The following is a 23,365-nucleotide window of genomic DNA, read 5'->3' as shown; positions in this document are numbered from 1 at the left end:
CATAGTCTCACTGTGTGTTCCCAAAGACATAGTCTCACTGTGTGTTCCCCAAAGACATAGTCTCACTGTGTGTTCCCAAAGACATAGTCTCACTGTGTGTTCCCAAAGACATAGTCTCACTGTGTGTTCCCAAAGACATAGTCTCACTGTGTGTTCCCAAAGACATAGTCTCACTGTGTGTTCCCAAAGACATAGTCTCACTGTGTGTTCCCAAAGACATAGTCTCACTGTGTGTTCCCAAAGACATAGTCTCACTGTGTGTTCCCAAAGACATAGTCTCACTGTGTGTTCCCAAAGACATAGTCTCACTGTGTGTCCCAAAGACATAGTCTCACTGTGTGTTCCAAAGACATAGTCTCACTGTGTGTTAGATTCGGTACAGTCCTACACAGGTTTACCATAAAACCTTTGGAAACTTTATTGTTAATGCTACTCATCGATTGAACTAGGGGCGGTGGGGTAGCCTTGTGGTTAAAGCGTTTGCTCGTCACGCTGAAGACCCGGGTTCGATTCATCACATGTGTGTAATGTATGAAGCCCTTTTCGGGTGTCCCCCACCGTGATATTGCTGGAATATTGTTAAAAGAGGCGTAAAAAACATACTCACTCACACATCTGATGATACGTTAACCTGAAATATGTAAAAGAATCCCCAGTGTTAGACCAGCAAACAACAAGGGCATGTTGAGCAATCAACAAATACCTTCAACGGAATTGCAAAAAAAAGTGGTTGTGTAAATTAAGTTGCATTATAATTACCACTACAATGTGATATATAACAGTGATTGTAGCATAGAATGTGATGATAATATTAACCTTGCAGCAACCGTGGTCAAGCTTAAAAAATGGGTGTAGTCTATTGCTCCAGGGTGCAAAGCGATCTTTACACAGTGCTGGTCAGGATGTAATATACATCTACATGTGTTTGTGTATCTGATACGGCCTAAATACTTCGGGAACATTCTGCAACATACTGGGGCACTCCGGCTGCTCTAGAACATTCCTGATTTCTCCCAGTCTTAAATATTGTAACCAGCACATCACTGCCTTCTACAAAAGTCACTGTTTTGAAGTGAATTGCCATGTTATATTCAAACATCGATCGAACATATTCTGGACAAGAATTCCATGACATTTTTTAAAAGTTCATTGAAAGCTTGCTCGATTGTAAATCAAAGGTTGTGAAATGTAGACACCAAACACCACAACTGATAGAATATTGTTCCTCAGGAAGGGGATGTTTGCTGTTTTAAAGTTAAAGTAATCGATGCTGTATTACAGTAAGACACATTGTCCTGCAATTAGGACAAACGACAGATAAGCTGAATCAGCAATAGATGAATTGATATGTTCATGTGGAAACGCGTATAGAGAGCAACGTATTCTCCTATTATAGATACAAAGGGAACTGTTTCGGCTTCCTTTTAGCTACTGTTTTACTGTTATAATTGAACTTATCTGAAAAGGTTAATGTTATTTTGTTTAGTTCTTGATCATTGTAGAAGCAACTACCTAACAGGACACTGCCGATATAGCCCAAGTGTCTGGCTCGGGTACATCTGGTGAAGGTTCTTCAGATGGCCGTGGGGTGCCTACACCAATATACTAAATCCATTGAAATAGTTAAACTAGCATCTATTAATTTATTCTTAAAAAAAGGGAAAAGGAAAAGAAAAGAAAGATAGGTAATAATACTGGCAAGGCACATCATACTAACGTTGACACTGGTGATATCAGTGATGTTAGCGGTCCATTCATGTAATTCTCATCCCAATTGTGTCTTTAACACCCAATGAAATCTGTCTTGTCGGATCATTCTGGCAGATTTGATAACATACTGACTGGAATTTGCTTCATGTGGAGACCTAAAGTTGTACAATAAGATATACGCTGTCAAGGGGTTGACGAAACGCACGTCATTTCTGATAAAAACTGACACACAACCCGATGTCCTAGGTCCTACCTACTTACCGACCGACCGACATACAGATAGACAGACATGGAAATGAATATAATAAGAATCTGATGTAGGAAAATGCTCATGTCATTGTTTTAGTCACTAAATTCAATTCCCAACACAGCATGGCGTCCTTCAGAGATTGTGGATCCCTTGATCATAGTTGTTGACGGATGCGGTCTCGACCTTCCTGGGATGCAAACACAGGGACAGGAATCTACGGACTGGAATCTTTTCGTTCTTGCTTCAATTAAACGATTTAAAAATTCTTTTGTTGGACCATCATATTTGCCTACATGAAAGTCTGCATAATACGACCATTAAAAGCAAGCAGTGTTGCAACTATGTCAAAACGTAACTTTACAAAGCAAATCAATACTCAACATGCTCTGATGGTTGGACACATGAAGGGTTTAATTTGAAGTTGAACTATTTAATCCTAGGTTACAAAAACATGAACACAATGGAGCAGGCTATTATCAAAATAGAATAAAATGGTGACTTTCAAAACAAATGTGTGTCTTCGTGTGATGTTGCCAACGGTCGCTTGTAATAACATGGCCGCCGTGATTAGACAGTGAAAGATAAACTCCTGTCACATCTCCACACATCCATACCAACAAAACTACAAGTAAATAGGCACGTATTCACAGCCAGAGTGTCAGACCCCGATATCTGTTTTCTTTATGTGCCCTGCCCTTCATGAAATTGTCACATCAAATCAGTGAGTTTCTGATAGCGTTGTTATTCATAGCATGTAGTCATTTACTTGGCAATTTCATGGTATCATGGGCACTGCCAGGAGTTCTGTGTTGAAACGTGTGATGGTGACACCAGTCCGTCAATAGCCAAGCCGTTCTGCATTACTAATGGAAACTCCCTACAGCCCATGCAACTCCAGCAACGCTTGGTCATCTCAGTTCCACACTGTCAGTGTACGGAGCTTTCAGATGCTGATACAGAAGGCACATTCCACACAAATGTCAGATTTTCTTCCCGATAAGACGGGGCCAATCTTTAAAGCAAAGGAAGAATTGTCTCAACTGAAATTAAACTTTTTTTGAGTAAATGTCTCGGAACATTTGGGTAAGAAGCGGCGTGGATAGAAGGGAAGTTTAGTATCACGTATTTGGTTGGACAAGCCAGGGCAGACATTGGCATTTTTGAAACGCTGAAGTGATGCAATAGGTCACGGTATCCGGTCTTGTCATGAGATCAACTACGTTCTGACGATGACATAACGGGACCAGGGTGTATTCACATCACGCCCCTGTATCTGACGTCCTGCTGAACCATACGTCGTCAGTGTTCTTGTCCTCCACGTCGCTGCAATACGCGAAGCCCAAGAAGAAGCAATTCGAGTTGATTAACGAAGATGAGAGCTCAAACAATTGGTATTGTTGTCAAGAAATGGCGGAATTCTTTGTCAGGGAGTCACTCCTGTTACTGCCCTGGTGTCCGTGCAGGGCTTGCAGGATGCCTCACCAAGGCAATCTATGTCCAAGGACACATGAAGGAAGAGCACTATATATATATCAGTGAAGCTAGTGCTCTTCCTTCATGTGTCCTGTACCTGACGAGCACTCGCTTCACTGATATATATATATATATACATATATATACATATGACTTGGTGCGGCATCCTGCAAGCCCTGCAGTAACAGGAGTGGCTCCTGACAAAGAATTCCGCCATTTCTTGTGACAAAGAATTCCACCATTTCTTGTGATGTTTTTTTTTTTGGGGGTGGAGGAGGAGGAGGTATTATCAAACTATCTTTACGAACTTCAGCATTTAGTTATTTCCAAGGCTGAAAGATTACGATGTTTTCTGCTCTGCTCAGGTGTGTCAATCCTAGAGCTGTTTGTGTGCTCTACTCATACAACAATATCAGGATCTATTAGGCTCTGTTCGTGTGCTCTACTCATACAACAATATCAGGATCTATTAGGCTCTGTTTGTGTGCTCTACTCATACAACAATATCAGGATCTATTAGGCTCTGTTTGTGTGCTCTACTCATACAACAATATCAGGATCTATTAGGCTCTGTTCGTGTGCTCTACTCATACAACAATATCAGGATCTATTAGGCTCTGTTTGTGTGCTCTACTCATACAACAATATCAGGATCAATTAGGCTCTGTTCGTGTGCTCTACTCATACAACAATATCAGGATCAATTAGGCTCTGTTCGTGTGCTCTACTCATACAACAATATCAGGATCTATTAGGTTCTGTTTGTGTGCTCTACTCATATAACAATATCAGGATCTATTAGGCTCTGTTCGTGTGCTCTACTCATACAACAATATCAGGATCTATTAGGCTCTGTTTGTGTGCTCTACTCATACAACAATATCAGGATCTATTAGGCTCTGTTCGTGTGCTCTAATCTTACACCGCTATCATGATCTGTTTAGGCTATGTTTGTGTGCTCTAATCATGCGCCAACACGAGAGACTGGTTAGTTTCCGCATGTATACGCTGATAACTGAGTTTCTTTCAGATGCTGATCATACAAATTCTCACGTTAAGTCACATTCAAGCACTCTGCCTTTCTCCCGATAACGGGAACAATTTGGGTTTCGTAACCATGCTCCGCTGATGCCTTGATAACATGGTTTGTTATCGTCCTAAAGTGATGCTCGTATATTATGATGTTTATGGTAATATTTGCATGTTATGCTACTGTTCCACTAACGGGAACCTCTGTCTCGTTGCCCTTTTGCGTGCTCTGCTGGCGTCCTTGCAATTCGGTTTCATCGTCGGTAAGAATTCTCCACACCATGCAAGCATTATCGATGTTTCCGTCATACAGACCTTTGACTATTGCCCTTTGTTCCTTATTTCCAGGAATCTGCCGGAGGTGGACGCTGTGATAAGAATGATGCGACCGGTTTCATTGATAGAATCTCAAGTGAATAGTCTCAGTGAGGCTATCAATATCCATGCCTTCTGCTGACACAGAGTAGTTTACCATATCGATCCCAATACCTACACGGCTCCGTCACAAGAAGTAAATAAATCGGATATGAAGCTATACTAACAAAGCGTTCCCTACAAAGCTATTCCAGAGTTGATAAAAAAATCTGCACGTGGAAGGCATGGAGTTGCGGAATGTTAGTTTGACTGTCATTCCTACCGATGTGGAAGCAACTATTGGCTAGGCTGTCGGCAACGTTCGGAATCGATCGATTTTCTTCAGTATCGGAACTCCTGGACACCAGTCTGAAGCGATGAGATCGCCACCTAGCGGCGGGATGCCGTACTACTGAAATTGACGTCTGTTGCTTGTATCGTCTGCTTGGAACTTGTGTCGTCTGCGTTTTCATCAGTCGTGATATGGAGCAAATCTTTGTCACACAAAGCTGTTAAAGAAGATCTGGTGTCTGTTTGTGACTGTATTTGGATAGATATAATCACTGAGGAGAATTCATATCGTGTTATGTTATTTTAGAGAATATATTGCCTTCTTCTTCTCGTCCGCCATGCGTCGACCACGCTTCAAGTTTCTGCTGGGGATTGTGCTGGTGTTTCTGTGCGACTGTGGAGTGCTTGCTGTAGATCTGGACGGTAAGTCTCATATACGATTATTACTCCCCACAACAGCACTTGGCGAGAGCTAACAAGCTTCCTTCGCCGAGATGAATATTGATTTATAATCAAGAATTAATACCGGTCTTCTTGGGGAAACAATTCCTATAATGATGTGCAGCAATCTAAGGCATCCCGCTGTAATGTACGGATCATCTTCCCACATCAACATCTCCTATGTATATTTAGCATTATATTCCACGCTGTTATGTAGAATAAGTCTGGAATATGCTTGCCTAGTTATCCAGAGCCCAACCAAGGAAGCCACGGTGTCTGTTACAACGCAGTGAACCAATAGGAAAGAATTCGTCTTTGAGAAACTTAACTATGTAAAAAGTGATTTAGAAATGGCGGTCGAATGTTAACCAAATGGACCGTATAATTCATCGAAAGTGGCATGTGATTAGAGTAACGATTGATAATTCGTTATGTACCCTCTTTGATATTTTACAAAAATTCACCATCTACGATTACCTATTTTTCAAAATGCATTATGTTTTTATGTTCATGTTAGTGACAGGTGTGACCTTAAATTGAAATATATATGACTATTTGACTTCACGCTCTGGCAGCTCATGCATGCATACAATAGTAGAAGTATATCACACATAACAGACCAACAATGCCAACTCGCTCAGCTCATCAGGCGTTGCGTGTCTATAGCATGAAACTGCTATGTAGGTTTACTGTTCTAACCATATGAATGTTGGCCACAGAACAATTCACCAAATTATGACAGGGTTCCAGGGGGGAGAGGACCGGGACGGTTTAGGGATTGATAAATACATGTGTGTTAATGAAGGAGTAAGAAGTATGAAATAGCTTCTTGCCCGTTTTTCTGGTGTAATCGTGTTTTCATGGTGAGTAAGAACTGTCTGAGTGTTTGGCGTTATCGAACGTTATCTGAGCGTGTGATGCATGCAGTGACTCACGCCCGTTGATATATGAACACCGCCATTTGCTGTACGATGAACGTGTTCTTACATACATGTTTCTTTACATGTACCTATACTATGTGTCTGTAGATGACCGCGGTGTGTTTGTACACATGGGAACACCGTGGCGGTTCACGGAATAAGATCACACTGTGATGTACACATCTAAATACACTGAGGGAAAACTATTAGGGATCACATGAAAGCACAAGTGTTCCTTTATTTTTCCCAGGTTTCTTCACAAGCTATCCGATACAAAGCTTGTGAAGAAACCTGGAACAAAAATATAGGAACACTTGTGCTTTCATGTGATCCCTTATTTTATTCCCTCAGTATATAGCTCTGACGGAAGACACGTCAGGTAGACTTGCGTTATGAAACGATGTGTCAATAACACATGTAGGAACATTTGGTTAAATGTCTAATTTGTGGACTGGAGGACTATCTCCGTACGTTGTTACACTTGACGGTCAGATTGACGGTATCCCATTATCTCACCTGTGCGGGAGACCTCTATAGACATATGTCCAGGTAGTTCAGACCTCTATAGACATATGTCCAGGTAGTTCAGACCTCTATAGATATATGTCCAGGTAGTTCAGATCTCTATAGACATATGTATCGGCATTCGACGCCTCTATAGACATATAGACCTCTATAAACAAATGTACCTATATCCACAGAGGTCTTGACTATCTGTACATATATCCACAGAGGTCTTGACTATTTGTACCTATATCCACAGAGGCCTTGACTACCTGTACTTATATCCACAGAGGTCTTGACTATCTGTACCTATATCCACAGAGGTATTGACTATCTGTACCTATATCCACAGAGGTCGTGACTATCTGTACCTATATCCACAGAGGTCTTGATTATCTGTACCTATATCCACAGAGGTCTTGACTATCTCCACCTATATCCACAGATGCCTTGACTATCTCCACCTATATCCACAGATGCCTTTACTATCTGTACCTATATTCACAGAGGTCTTGCCTATCTGTACCTATATCCACAGAGGTCTTGACTATCTCCACCTATATCCACAGATGCTTTGACTATCTCCACCTATATCCACAGATGCCTTGACTATATGTACCTATATCCACAGAGGTCTTGACTATCTGTACCTATATCCACAGAGGTCTTGACTATCTGTACCTATATCCACAGAGGTCTTGACTATCTGTTCCTATATCCACAGAGGTCTTGACTATCTGTACCTATATCCACAGAGGTCTTGATTATCTGTACCTATATCCACAGAGGTCTTGATTATCTGTACCTATATCCACAGAGGTCTTGACTATCTGTACCTATATCCACAGAGGTCTTGACTATCTGTACCTATATCCACAGAGGCCTTGACTATCTGTACCTATATCCACAGAGGCCTTGACTATCTGTACCTATATCCACAGAGGTCTTGACTATCTGTACCTATATCCACAGAGGTCTTGACTACTTGTACCTATATCCACAGAGGTCTTTACTATCTGTACCTATATCCACAGAGGCCTTGACTATCTGTACCTATATCCACAGAGGCCTTGACTATCCCAACCTATATCCACAGAGGCCTTGACTATATCAACCTATATCCTTGACTATCTGTAGTCAAGACCTCTGTGGATATAGGTACAGATAGTCAAGACCTCTGTGGATATAGGTACAGATAATCAAGGCCTCTGTGGATATAGGTACAGGTAGTCAAGACCTCTGTGGATATAGGTTGAGATCGTCAAGGCCTCTGTGGATATAGGTACAGGTAGTCAAGACCTCTGTGGATATAGGTACAGGTAGTCAAGACCTCTGTGGATATAGGTTGAGATCGTCAAGGCCTCTGTGGATATAGGTACAGGTAGTCAAGACCTCTGTGGATATAGGTACAGGTAGTCAAGACCTCTGTGGATATAGGTTGAGATCGTCAAGGCCTCTGTGGATATAGGTAGAGATCGTCAAGGCCACTGTGGATATAGGTTGAGATCGTCAAGGCCTCTATGGTTAAAGGTATTTGTAGTGGATGTCACTCCCCATGTACAGTTGCTGCTATCCGAGAGCTCTGCTGACAATCATATGCATGACTGCCTCATGTGTACTAGTTACATGTAGCGTATGGAGACAAAACAGGTCTGTTCTAACACATGCTCTGAGAACAGTATACATGCATGTATACATCCAATATGCGTATGTTCTTATATGTGCCTAGAACTATTAGAACAGTATGAGTTTGTTCCAGTAAATGAGCCAGTGATGTAAAACCAGAAACCTGAAAATTCCATCTCGGAGAAGCCAGGTCTCCAGTTGAGCACATTTTAATTATTGCGCCGACAAGAGATTCCGTTTGAGTAGAAAATGTTGATGCGACATTGTATGAGATTAGTGGCGCTTGTCTCGATCCTGGACCACTGCAAGTCCCAATTAATTCCTATTTGATTGTGGCAGACCGAGGCCTTCACACCGTGTGGTGTTCGCTGACAACAAGATCCGGTCAGGCTGAGTGGAGATGGAGCTACTTGTCTTACTGATGGTCATTAGGGGCAGTACCTCCCATCTCCCACCTGCCTCTAGGGTCTCTACACAGGCACAAGGAGGGGGTGATGTGGGGGCTAGGATGAAGGGTGCTGGAGTGTTTTATAGATGAAAGAAGAAGGAGATGCTATGGTTTCTACAGACACAGAACACAGGAGAAAGGGGCGGTGTTATATAGACAGAAAGAAGGGGTGGCGTGTTAAATGCGCAGAATAAGCGGATGGTAGTGTTATACAGACAGAAGGAACGGGATGTTGGTGTTATGCAGACATAAGAAAGGGGTGTGTGTGTTATGTAGACATAAGGAAGGGATGTGTGTGTTGTATAGACAGAAGGAAGGGGTGGTGTTATACAGACAGAAGGAAGGGGTGTTGTTATACAGACAGAAGGAAGGGGTGTGTGTGTGTGTTATAGACAGAAGGAAGTGATGGTGGTATATAGACAGAAGGAAGGGATGGTGTTATATAGACAGAAAGAAGCGGATGGTAGTGTTATATAGACAGAAGGAAGTGATGGTGGTATATAGACAGAAGGAAGGGATGGTTTTATATAGACAGAAAGAAGCGGATGGTAGTCTTATATAGACAGAAGGAAGGGATGGTGGTATATAGACAGAAGGAACGGGATGTTGGTGTTATACAGACATAAGAAAGGGGTGTGTGTGTTATGTAGACATAAGGAAGGGGTGGTGTTATATAGACAAATTGAAGGTGTGTGTGTGTTATATAGACAGAAGGAAGGTGTGTGTGTGTGTGTGTGTGTGTGTTATACAGACAGAAGGAAGGGGTGGTGTTATACAGACAGAAGGAAGGGGTGTTGTTATACAGACAGAAGGAAGGGGTCTGTGTGTTATATAGACAGAAGGAAGTGATGGTGTTATATAGACAGAAGGAAGTGATGGTGGTATATATACAGAAGGAAGAGATGGTGTTATATAGACAGAAGGAAGGGATGGTGTTATAGTACAGACAGAAGGAAGAAACTCAAGCAACGTTGTTATGAATGCCGCCATGTTGCCACCCTGTGTGGAACCCGCGCTGTACAGCTATCTACAAAGTGCTGCCAAGTCATGTTTTTAGAGATGGATTTCCTGTTACAACAATGGTTTCCTTTTCGCCATGTTTAAACACGTACCTCGTGCCGACTGTTGATCTCGCTCATGTCTGCACAGACGTCACGGCTATCTGAGTCACCTACAGGTGAGTCATACCTCCCACCTGATTGCCGGGTCGCCACGCCCTTCCATGGACCATCCACAGTTACTCACAGTTGCTGCGAGGGTCCAGCACATGGACGAGTTGACTTGTGTGGTGCACAATGTGCATAACCCGTTGCCGTGAGTGACTCCCACTCATGTAATGTATCACGTAGCGCGGCATGTAACACAACTATTTGTCTTCCCGATAATGGAGTGTCATTGGGGGGTTAACTGGTTTACACTCCCGATACATAGGTTCACTACTGGTACTTGGGTGTTGATAGGCTCATTTCCGGTACATGTGTGTCGATAGGTTAACTTCCGGTGCATGTCACTCTCCTACCCAGAGTTCCATGCGGCAAGCCAGCATAGTACCTCTGCCACAGGCCACAAAAATGTGACGATTCGTCACATCTTGCAATGTCCATTCAATATAATGTACAGATTTCTTTTACTCTTTTATTTTTGACGAGTCTACACATCTAACTAAACATCTTTAATAGAATGGTTTAGTTTCACTGAGAAAATATCGAAAAACATGTAACACTATTTTGATTTGCGTAGCGATCCTTTGTTTACATAGGTTGTACGGCTCCACGTGCTGTCATCGAAGCTGATGGAGAGCAAACGATGCAGCCAGTTTGATATCTAAATATGTACTGTCATAGACCTTACTGTCGCAGTTGTTGAAGAATATATATGTAACAATGTAAAACATTATGAAGAGAGCGCCGAAAAGCTTTCGTGACTCCAGTCTCTTCTTATTAAGAAAAGTCCGGTCACGTGATATGCAAATTAGCCTGTGGCAGTGATGTTATATTAAGTGATCGCTGTGCCGGAATGTGGGTGGCTGGGTGCATGTGTGTTGATGGGTTCACTTCCGGTACATGGGTGTTGATAGGCTCACTTCCGGTACTTGTGTGTTCATAGGCTCACTTCCGGTACATGTGTGTTGATAGTCTAACTTCTGGTACATGTGTGTTGCGAGTCTCACTTCCGGTACTTGGGTATTGAAAGGTATACCATCAAAGACATTTTGGTTTGGTGAGGTAATAATACATCAAATATACAGGATATACACATTATGCATACATGGAACACACATGGTACATCCGTGATACATATGTGACACGTACATCTCGTACAGTAATCTTTCCTGGCCTGACATCGTAATTTGTGGCTTATTGGAGATCAATGCTCACCATTTAAATGGCATGCTATTACAATATTTTTGTAACAAAATGAAATATTTAGCTTGGAATATCTTGGTTATTCTCGGCGTGTTGCCGTCTTGTAGGATAACGATCGCGCCTTGATAACGAGGGCTTGAATAAGATATCAAGCACTCTTTATTCAACGTTTTAATGATTAGGTTTGACCAAGGTTTCACTGTGGACAAACATAACGCACGTTTGTGTACGCGACTGGAGTGCCTGTGAGTTCTGAATCAATACGACTCGTTCGTGAAAGTTATCTTCGTCCAAGTATGATTACTCAAGTATGATTATTCAAGAGTGAAGTCGACATAACCAATGCACGTGATGCCCGGGAAAACATGCGCCTTATGACGTCATAGCGGTATCCAACAAAGTGGATTGTGTGGGTGACCACGACTGACATATCTGTACATTCCCGGGATCTGTTCAGGCTGGTACTGGCAGACAAGGTCAGTTCCACTCAATACCTGGTCTGTCGATCACATGTACTTATCAAACCTATTTTAAACAATGTTATATTTTGGGAACACACAAGCACACAATATGTCCACGTGTTCCACAACACAGTGTTAGCAAGGTTAAGTGCAGTTGACCGTAAACAACATTATTCCAGTTTCTTCTTACCACTTACGAGTCCTGTGTTTATATGAACAGACAAAGCATGTGAAACCAACCCATCTTACCACAAACGCGCGCGCACACACACACGCGCACGCACGCTCCCTCTTCTACTGATAGCTGGCGTGATGGTGTAGTGGACTGCAGGTGACAGTCTGTCTTGTTGTCGCTAGCCTTGACAGTACAGGTCAGGTGTGTTTTTGGTGTAAAAGTCAAGTGTGTTATTGATGTACGAGTCAAGTGTATTGATGATGTACAGGTGAAGTGTGTCATTGGTGTACAGTTCAGGTGTGTTATTGATGTACAAATCAGGTGTATTAATGATGTACAGGTGAAGTGTGTTACTGAAGTTCAAAGCAGGCAATAGTGTAACTTTTGTTGTTATGATGAAGACGTGGGTTGCTGTGTATGGGGATATATGGACATGTGTTTGGTGACCATGGCAAGAGGGTTTCTGCACGTTTATCTGGATCCAGAGCTGTAAAGATATTTTTCACCATTACAAACAGACGGATATAGGTCTCTGATGTTCTCTGATGAGATGTGCTCCTAACTGATGGATTACCATTAACTTTGCCCACTGTGTATCAGGCGATATTGAAGGAACAAGTGGCAATATATCACGGTTGTTCTGGGCCATGGTGGCAGCCGTGGTTTATGAAGCTTCTGCTTGTGGGAAATTGGCAAAGGAATGATACAGTGTAGGCTGTGTCTTGTAATGAGTCTTCTTGATAGAATGGCTGCTGTATATTCATCAGTTCATAAAAGCCAGAAACAACTTAGAATCATTTACAGACCCTGATTCATTGTAACGCCCTGTGACAAGGGCCATCAATTCAGCATATATAGATGTGCTTTTTATCTTTGACTCCTTTTCTGGTTTACTTTCAGGAAGTGTCATCAAGAGATTCTTTCTGTCATATAACTTGAGACAAAGGAATGTATTTTGATTCGTTTCCGGGGTGAGCTTACAAATAAGTTACTTGACTTTGTCAAATGTCAAATGTAGAGATATGAAAGTAGTGTGTGGATACCTCACAGTCAGATGTGACGTGATGAGGAGACAGTCAGGTGTGACGCGATGAGGAGACAGTCAAGTGTGACGTGATGAGGAGACAGTCAGGGTGACGTGATGAGGAGACAGTCAGTGTGACGTGATGAGGGGACAGTCAGGTTTGACGCGATGAGGAGACAGTCAGGTGTGACGCGATGAGGAGACAGTCAGGTGTGACGTGATGAGGAGACAGTCAGGTGTAACGCGATGAGGAGTGTATTATTGATGTTTCAAGCAACTTCAGTAAGATTCGGGCATTTTAAGGATCAGGCCCATCCTTATTGGTGGTGGTAGTGTAGAATGCGGGCTCATTTGTAGCAGGCTCCCAGCAGTGACGAACCCTTTCATCCTGGGGACAAATACTTCATTGTGTTGCCTCTGACGTCTGGCGGGGAAGGTTCTTGAACTTTCCCTTAACGCCAGGCCGCACCTTCTTTACCGTTAATGATGCTGCGAACTTCTTGTGTTACTGTATGATTTACTTCTTCCACAGACTATTTCATAGCACTGATCGGCACATTAGTTATTGTATGATATACCTGGTGAAACTAATGTTGCTAACTCATAGCGGAACGAAACCGTAGGCCAACGTCTTGAACCTCATTTCACAACAACGGCTCTTTAAATGAGTTCGCAACGACGTCGGCGACTACTCGGCTGCTGTAGACGTGAAGCATTATTCATACTGTTGCATCTGTGCAGTTGTAGCCAGCTCTCATCTGTCTCACAATGGCTGAAAGGCCGTTTTATCATCGCTGATAGTTTTTTCAATCAAATGAGCATTACACTGAAGAGCACTACTGCCATTTCTGACTGAATAACGTTTAGCAAAATCGAACACCCAAAATCGATTGCGAAATGTTTTGGATTAAGGGATTGATTTTAGTATTGATTCCCAGCTGAGCTAGCTCGTGCGAGCATTAATGATCAATGTTTACCCTGAAAGATGATTGACTGCTGGACTTAGGACGAAATGGATTGAACTTTTTCTCAAAGGCACCTTAATTTATTGAAAGTAATCGATCAGTGTATTGATCAACATGTAGTATTGAATGTCGATGTTTGTGGCAGTGGCCGGAGAAGCAGAATGGAAGGTGCTAAGCTCTACACAACAAGATGTGCGGATACAGCATCGATAATAGATTTTATAATTAGTAGCTAGATGTACAATAATCAGACACACACAGAACGTGACAAATAGTAGCTAGATGTACATTAAGCTGGCGCACAGAGAACGTGACAAATAGTAGCTAGATGTAAAATAAGCTGACACACACAGAACGTGACAAATAGTAGCTAGATGTACAATAATCAGACACAGAGAACGTGACAAATAGTAGCTAGATGTACATTAAGCTGGCGCACAGAGAACGTGACAAATAGTAGCTAGATGTACAATAATCAGACACACAGAGAACGTGATAAATAGTAGCTAGATATACAATAAGGTGACACACACAGAGAACGTGATAAATAGTAGCTAGATGTACAATAAGCGGGCACACAGAGAACGTGATAAATAGTATCTAGATATACAATAAGGTGACACACAGAGAAAGTGATAAATAGTAGCTAGATATACAATAAGGTGACACACAGAGAAAGTGATAAATAGTAGCTAGATATACAATAAGGTGACACACAGAGAACGTGATAAATAGTAGCTAGATATACAATAAGGTGACACACAGAGAACGTGATAAATAGTAACTAGATGTACAATAAGCGGGCACAAAGAGAACGTGATAAAGAGTAGCTAGATGTACAATAAGCGGGCACACAGAGAACGTGATAAAGAGTAGCTAGATGTACAATAAGCGGGCACACAGAGAACGTGATAAATAGTAGCTTGATGTACAATAAGCGGGCACAAAGAGAACGTGACAGATAGTAGCTAGATGTACAATAAGGTGACACACAGAGAACGTGATAAATAGTAGCTAGATGTACAATAAGCGGGCACACAGAGAACGTGATAAATAGTAGCTAGATATACAATTAGGTAACACACAGAGAGAACGTGATAAATAGTAACTAGTAGTACAATAAGGTAACACACAGAGAACGTGACAAATAGTAGCTAGATGTAAAATAAGTTGACACACACAGAACGTGACAAATAGTAGCTAGATGTAAAATATGCTGGCACACACAGAACGTGACAAATAGTAGCTAGATGTAAAATAAGCGGACACACACAGAACGTGACAAATAGTAGCTAGATGTACAATAATCAGACACACACAGAACGTGACAAATAGTAGCTAGATGTAAAATAAGTTGACACACACAGAACGTGACAAATAGTAGCTAGATGTACAATAACGTGGCACACAGAGAACATGTACATGACAAATAGTAGCAAGAAATAATAACGTGACACAAAGTAAACGTGTGTCCAATGTGCCGACACCTGCATTCCGATCTCTACTAAATATTTTCACACCCTCTCTTCATCTTTGGACAAATCTAATCAACACAGCGGTTTTCAGTTATGTCCCCGACTCATGAGGCGAGTTCTTAGAACTGTTCGTTACGATTTGTCAAAGGCTCTAATTGGGATTCATCTCAGTTTAAGTGCTGGTGAAGACCCGAACTTGTCAGTTGTGCAATGCAGCTGTGTCTTATGGCGGGGTTTTCAGTATAACAAGTTTAATCAATCATAATTTGTGGTAGAGCGTGACACACCAACACGTTTTTCTCATATCACTGATGGAAGTAGCCCGGATGTTGTGACGTAATTACCTTGTTGTCAGCGTTTGAGAAATAAAGTTTGAAAACAAGGCCTATGGTATAAAACAAGCAACAAGTCTTTTAAGAAAATCAATAAGTTGGATTGCAATTGCTGAGCAAAGGATAACCGTGCTGTGCCGAGTCTCTACCTGCTGTAGTCGATTACATCAGCCTTCTATTACAAGCTTGTACGGGCGAACAGAAGCGTGTATTCGCCGACGAGAAAGGACATAATAGAAAACGGGAAATTACTATTTAATGATTAATCTTAACGTGTAACAAAAGCAGCGCGATTGATATCATCTCAATTTGTGACAGATCTGAGAAAATGCCTTAATGTGTGCCTGCTGTTATGTAAATTGAGGTGAACATTAAGATGGAATAGCATGACATTTACTAGAAGACTCAATTCCACAGGGATTGCTGGGAGCGGAAATACATCAGTATTCAAAGTTAAGTAGTGTCATATCTCATATTCAGTTCGCTTGATTTGTGGACACATTTGTTCCATACATACATACATTGCATTGTTGAAAGAGAGAGGACGAGTTGGACACACATGTATGAAGTATTACCAGGAAGAGGACGAGTTGGTCACACATGTATGAAGTATTACCAGAAACAGGACGGGTTGGACACACATGTATGAAGTATTGTCCACTTGTATGAAGTATTACCAGGAAGAGGACGAGTTGGACACACATGTATGAAGTATTACCAGGAAGAGGACGAGTTGTACACACATGTATGAAGTATTACCAGGAAGAGGACGAGTTGGACACACATGTATGAAGTATTGTCCACTTGTATGAAGTATTACCAGGAAGAGGACGAGTTGGACACACATGTATGAAGTATTACCAGGAAGAGGACGAGTTGGACACACATGTATGAAGTATTACCAGGAAGAGGACGAGTTGGACACACATGTATGAAGTATTGTCCACTTGTATGAAGTATTACCAGGAAGAGGACGAGTTGGACACACATGTATGAAGTATTACCAGGAAGAGGACGAGTTGGACACACATGTATGAAGTATTACCAGGAAGAGGACGAGTTGGACACACATGTATGAAGTATTACCAGAGAAGAGGACGAGTTGGACACACATGTATGAAGTATTACCAGAAAGAGGACGAGTTGGAGACACATGTATGAAGTATTGCCCACTAGTATGAAGTATTACCAGGAAGAAGACGAGTTGGACACACATGTATGAAGTATTACCAGGAAGAGGACGAGTTGGACACACATGTATGAAGTATTACCAGGAAGAGGACGAGTTGGACACACATGTATGAAGTATTGCCCAGTAGTATGAAGTATTACCAGGAAAAGGACGAGTTGGACACACATGTATGAAGTATTGTCCACTTGTATGAAGTATTACCAGGAAGAGGACGAGTGGACATGTATGAAAGTATGTATGAAGAGGTTGACACACATGTATGAAGTATTACCAGGAAGAGGACGAGTTGGACACACATGTATGAAGTATTACCAGAAAGAGGACGAGTTGGACACACATGTATGAAGTATTACCAGGAAGAGGACGAGTTGGACACACATGTATGAAGTATTACCAGGAAGAGGACGAGTTGGACACACATGTATGAAGTATTGTCCACTTGTATGAAGTATTACCAGAAGAGGACGAGTTGGACACACATGTATGAAGTATTACCACTTGTATGAAGTATTACCAGGAAGAGGACGAGTTGGACACACATGTATGAAGTATTGCCCACTAGTATGAAGTATTACCAGGAAGAGGACGAGTTGGACACACATGTATGAAGTATTGTCCACTTGTATGAAGTATTACCAGGAAGAGGACGAGTTGGACACACATGTATGAAGTATTACCAGGAAGAGGACGAGTTGGACACACATGTATGAAGTATTACCAGAAAGAGGACGAGTTGGACACACATGTATGAAGTATTGCCCACTAGTATGAAGTATTACCAGGAAGAGGACGAGTTGGACACACATGTATGAAGTATTACCAGGAAGAGGACGAGTTGGACACACATGTATGAAGTATTACCTGGAAGAGGACGAGTTGGACACACATGTATGAAGTATTACCAGAAAGAGGACGAGTTGGACAAACATGTATGAAGTATTACCAGGAAGAGGACGAGTTGGACACACATGTATGAAGTATTACCAGAACGAGGACGGGTTGGACACACATGAAGTATTACCAGGAAGAGGAGACGAGTTGGACCAGGATGTATGGACAGAGTTGGACACACATGTATGAAGTATTACCAGGAAGAGGACGAGGTTGGACACACATGTATGAAGTATTACCAGCCCACTACACACATGTATGAAGTATTACCAGGAAGAGGACGAGTTGGACACACATGTATGAAGTATTGTCCACTTGTATGAAGTATTACCAGGAAGAGGACGAGTTGGACACACATGTATGAAGTATTACCAGGAAGAGGACGAGTTGGACACACATGTATGAAGTATTACCAGAAAGAGGACGAGTTGGACACACATGTATGAAGTATTACCAGGAAGAGGGACGAGGTGGACACACATGTATGAAGTATTAAGAGGACGAGTTGAGACACACATGTATGAAGTATTACCAGGAAGAGGACGAGTTGTACACACATGTATGAAGTATTACCAGGAAGAGGACGAGTTGGACACACATGTATGAAGTATTACCAGAAAGAGGACGAGGTGGACAAACATGTATGAAGTATTACCAGGAAAAGGACGGTTTTGACACACATGTATGAAGTATTACCAGAACGAGGACGGGTTGGACACACATGTATGAAGTATTACCAGAGGACGAGTTGGACACACATGTATGAAGTATTGTCCACTTGTATGAAGTATTACCAGAAAGAGGACGAGGTGGACACACATGTATGAAGTAGTACCAGAAAGAGGACGAGTTGGACACACATGTATGAAGTATTGCCCACTAGTATGAAGTATTACCAGGAAGAGGACGAGGTGGAGACACATGTATGAAGTATTGCCCACTAGTACGAAGTATTACCAGGAAGAGGACGAGTTGGACACACATGTATGAAGTATTATCCACTTGTATGAAGTATTACCAAGAAGAGGACGAGTTGGACACACATGTATGAAGTATTACCAGAAAGAGGACGAGGTGAACACACATGTATGAAGTATTACCAGAAAGAGGACGGGTTCGACACACATGTATGAAATATTACCAGAAGAGGACGAGTTGGACACACATGTATGAAGTATTACCAGAACGAGGACGGGTTGGACACACATGTATGAAGTATTGTCCACTTGTATGAAGTCCTACCAGGAAGAGGACGAGTTGGACACACATGTATGAAGTATTACCAGGAAGAGGACGATGTTGACACACATGTATGAGGAATGGCTACAGTCAATCGAGGAGAGATATTTCCGTGGATAGAACGATGTTAGTACAGCTATGTAGGGATCAATACAAGGGGTAGTGCTCACGTGGAAAATTGCTATACATATTTATATCGATAACATGACTATTGCCTGGTCGGGACTGACAGTAGAAGGGTCTTGGTACACACTCACCACACTGCGCACTATGGAGACGGTGTATGGAACAGTAACACGGAAAAGCGCCAGTGAGAGATCCGACGAGCACTCGACAGCGCTGTTTAACTAATTAGGTAGATGTCCTTCTGAGATATGATGGTTGTGTTGTCTTTGCTTCTGAACGATATGCATAGACACAGACCATTTCACACACTGCATCACAATCTTCTACACATATATAACTATTTCATGGTATCACCGTAACGTGCATATAATATATAACTTGATTTTGATCATGGTAACGTGCACCGTACTACGGCGCTACACTGATCTACATATGAAAACGCAGAAACGCTGCTGTACATGGTAATGTTGACCTAGAAGGTAACATTGATGTACAAGGTAACGTTGATCTACATAGAAACGCTGATGTACATGGCGATGTTGACCTAGAAGGTAACATTGATGTACAAGGTAACGTTGATCTACATAGAAACGCTGATGTACATGGCGATGTTGACCTAGAAGGTAACATTTATTTACAAGGTAACGTTGATCTACATAGAAACGCTGATGTACATGGCGATGTTGACCTACAAGGTAACATTGATGTACAAGGTAAAGTTGATCTACATAGAAACGCTGATGTACATGGTACGTTGATCTACATTGATGTACAAGGTAACGTTGATCTACATAGAAACGCTGATGTACATGGCGATGTTGACCTAGAAGGTAACATTGATGTATAAGGTAACGTTGATCTACATAGAAACGCTGATGTACATGGCGATGTTGACCTACAACGTAACATTGATGTTTAAGGTAACGTTGATCTACATAGAAACGCTGATGTACATGGTCATGTTGACCTACAAGGAATTATTTATGTACAAGGTAACGTTGATCTACATAGAAACGCTGATGTACATGGTCATGTTGACCTACAAGGTAACCTTTATGTACAAGGTAACGTTGATCTACATAGAAACGCCCATGTACATTGTACTGTGGCCATGTTGACCAACAGGGTAACATCTATATACGTCAACTGGTTGACACCAGCTCATATTTGGCGCTTACGAAATATGTATCACATACATCTGGTAGTCCGTTTAAACAGTTACTAGAACAATGTAATATCAGATGTTAATATCTGAATGCACGTAATGTGGTTGACAGTTAAACTGAACAGCTTTAAACATTTACCATTCTGTAAGTGCTCTGAGACTATATGATGGTACCTGTTGTCAATGATGGTGGATATAGATACTCTGTTGTCTCTAGCAGACGCCCATATATGGACACGAACGTGTCGTGTTTCTGAAGGCGTTACACGTCTGTTGCAATCAAGAATTGGTTTCTTTGTGGAAAATATAACCTTTAAAAGTGTGAATAAGTCTGACTGATGGACATAGCTGATGATTCATGGGTTAGACTACTTAGGTTAGTCAGCGGCCTGGATTGCCGATAGCGATCAATACACACAGAATACTCACACACCGTCTTCCCGTGAACACTTCCACTACGGGTACATTAGGAGCACATGTTTGTTCCATCTGGTTTTCATAATAAGGTGAAAACGTTCACGAAATTGGAAGAAGGTCGACATTAGTAAACATCGGGTCGTCTGTGATTTCTGCCTCCTCACCTTTCCGGGAGTCATGTCTTGTACAATAAGCGAGTGGATCATCTGGTATTTGGTTCAGCTGAATATAAACGTGACACCTCAAGGCATATCATACTGTCAAATTGACCTCAAATGTACCTCAAACACCGGTACCTCTACATGTATCATATTGTGATATAATCGGCCAGGTCTGAGTGTTTTGTAGTGTGATACAGACAGGTCTGAGTGTTTCGTAGTGTGATACAGAGAGGTCTGAGTGTTTCGTAGTGTGATACAGAGAGGTCTGAGTGTTTCGTAGTGTGATACAGACATGTCTGAGTGTTTCGTAGTGTGATACAGAGAGGTCTGAGTGTTTCGTAGTGTGATACAGACATGTCTGAGTGTTTCGTAGTGTGATGCAGAGAGGTCTGAGTGTTTCGTAGTGTGATACAGAGCGGTCTGAGTGTTTCGTAGTGTGATACAGAGAGGTCTGAGTGTTTCGTAGTGTTATACAGACACGTCTGAGTGTTTCGTAGTGTGATACAGAGAGGTCTTAGTGTTTCGTAGTGTGATACAGAGAGGTCTGAGTGTTTCGTAGTGTGATACAGAGAGGTCTGAGTGTTTCGTAGTGTGATACAGAGAGGTCTGAGTGTTTCGTGGTGTAGTGTGATACAGAGAGGTCTGAGTGTTTCGTAGTGTGATACAGAGAGGTCTGAGTGTTTCGTAGTGTTATACAGACATGTCTGAGTGTTTCGTAGTGTTATACAGAGAGGTCTAAGTGTTTCGTAGTGTGATGCAGAGAGGTCTGAGTGTTTCGTAGTGTAGTGTGATAGAGAGAGGTCTGAGTGTTTCGTAGTGTGATACAGAGAGGTCTGAGTGTTTCGTAGTGTTATACAGACATGTCTGAGTGTTTCGTAGTGTTATACAGACATGTCTTAGTGTTTCGTAGTGTGATACAGAGAGGTCTGAGTGTTTCGTAGTGTGATGCAGAGAGGTCTGAGTGTTTCGTAGTGTGATAGAGAGAGGTCTGAGTGTTTCGTAGTGTTATACAGACAGGTCTGAGTGTTTCGTAGTGTGATACAGATATGTCTGAGTGTTTCGTAGTGTGATACACGCAGACGTGACCGGACCGTTCCATTGCCACAAGAAGTCTGGGCCAAAAGGAAGAGTCTGGATTCCGAGTGTATCAGAAGCATGTCCACATGAATCACTATCAAATGTCATAAATATGGCTGTTGGTTGTTGGCTGTTCCACTGATTGTACCCGTCACCAACACACGTAAAACTTGTCAATGGTTCATTTGGGGAACATACGACACAATAGGGAGTTGTTTCTGATGCGTCAAATGAGGAAATGTCCTCCATGTGTGTACTGTACACAATTTCGAAGGCATTTTAGTAACCCTGATCAAATAGATTGTTAAGTCAGTTGGCGCTGTTTGAAAGGTTCCTAGAAAGATCATCATCCCATCCCCTCAAACAATTTGAAATGTAGACACCGACGGTTTCATAAACCAGATGTGGCGATTACACAGGTTTACCTATTTTCCATTCCATGTCGGCCATCCAGTGGAATTGTCTGTTTCATGGTTACTGAACGATATCAGGTCATCCATAGCTTAACTTATTGGCACGCACGCACGCACGCACGCACGCACGCACACACACACATAGAAACAGCAAGACGCGGAAGCACAGCTGGTGATTTTGTGCTTCTTCTTGTCTAAATGTGTTTTTTCCATGTTTTACATTAAGGTTATAAGTGACGTCAAATATTTGACACTGTCTTCTCAGTAAACGTATCTGCTTTCATTTCTGACAAAATGTGCTAGAACCCATGGATACAAGAATGGAGTAATTTCAGTTTTCAGGTGGGAGAAACATTATGTTTAATCCTTTTGACGCTGATAGTTTCTGGTAACAAAGAGAAAGTTACTGATTATATATATTAAGGATTATGGTTGAAGTTTGAGAAGTTGATTTCTGGGTAAAGTTGCTTGATTTTAAGGTGTTTTGGATTCAACTATGTAGCCAGTCACGCAGATGTAGTTGGACGTTACACATACGTTTGATAACGAATCACCTGACGTTCAAAAGAAAGTACACACCTGATTCTTTGGTAAAATATTTTCTTGAAAACAGTATTAATATTTAAAAAGTGTTTGATTCTGCCTTGTCACAAACATTGTGCAAGTGTTTCCAAAACAACACAGATATTGTACCCTATTACAACACTGCTAGCAAATTATTTATGGTTTTAATGGGGATAGTCCCCAAACACCAGGTGTGTACTTTGTTATGTATGTCAGTATATCTCAAATGGGTTGCAGGTGTTTTGGAACCGAACTATTTGGACGATTAAGACAAGC

The 23,365-nt window shown here is 41.8% G+C and overlaps 1 protein-coding gene across 2 annotated transcripts in view; it reads left to right on the top strand.

The window, feature by feature from the left end:
• Nucleotides 1-4,877: 4,877 nt before the first annotated feature.
• Nucleotides 4,878-23,365, top strand: part of LOC124267671 — a 77,689-nt gene continuing 59,201 nt past the window's right edge. Inside the window, exon 1 of one of the 2 annotated variants that reach the window (XM_046702642.1) lies at nt 4,878-5,530. In XM_046702642.1, the coding sequence (XP_046558598.1) occupies nt 5,446-5,530 (85 nt within the window). In that variant the 5' untranslated portion in view covers nt 4,878-5,445. The remainder of the gene's footprint in view (nt 5,531-23,365) is intronic. The other variant, XM_046702641.1, reaches the window with a different exon arrangement.

This window comes from Haliotis rubra, unplaced genomic scaffold, assembly GCF_003918875.1.
Source record: "Haliotis rubra isolate DU_JTF1 unplaced genomic scaffold, ASM391887v1 Scf133, whole genome shotgun sequence".
Classification (NCBI taxonomy): domain Eukaryota; kingdom Metazoa; phylum Mollusca; class Gastropoda; order Lepetellida; family Haliotidae; genus Haliotis; species Haliotis rubra.
Note: the sequence above shows the minus strand (reverse complement) of the source record. Positions and strands in the feature narration are given on the sequence as shown.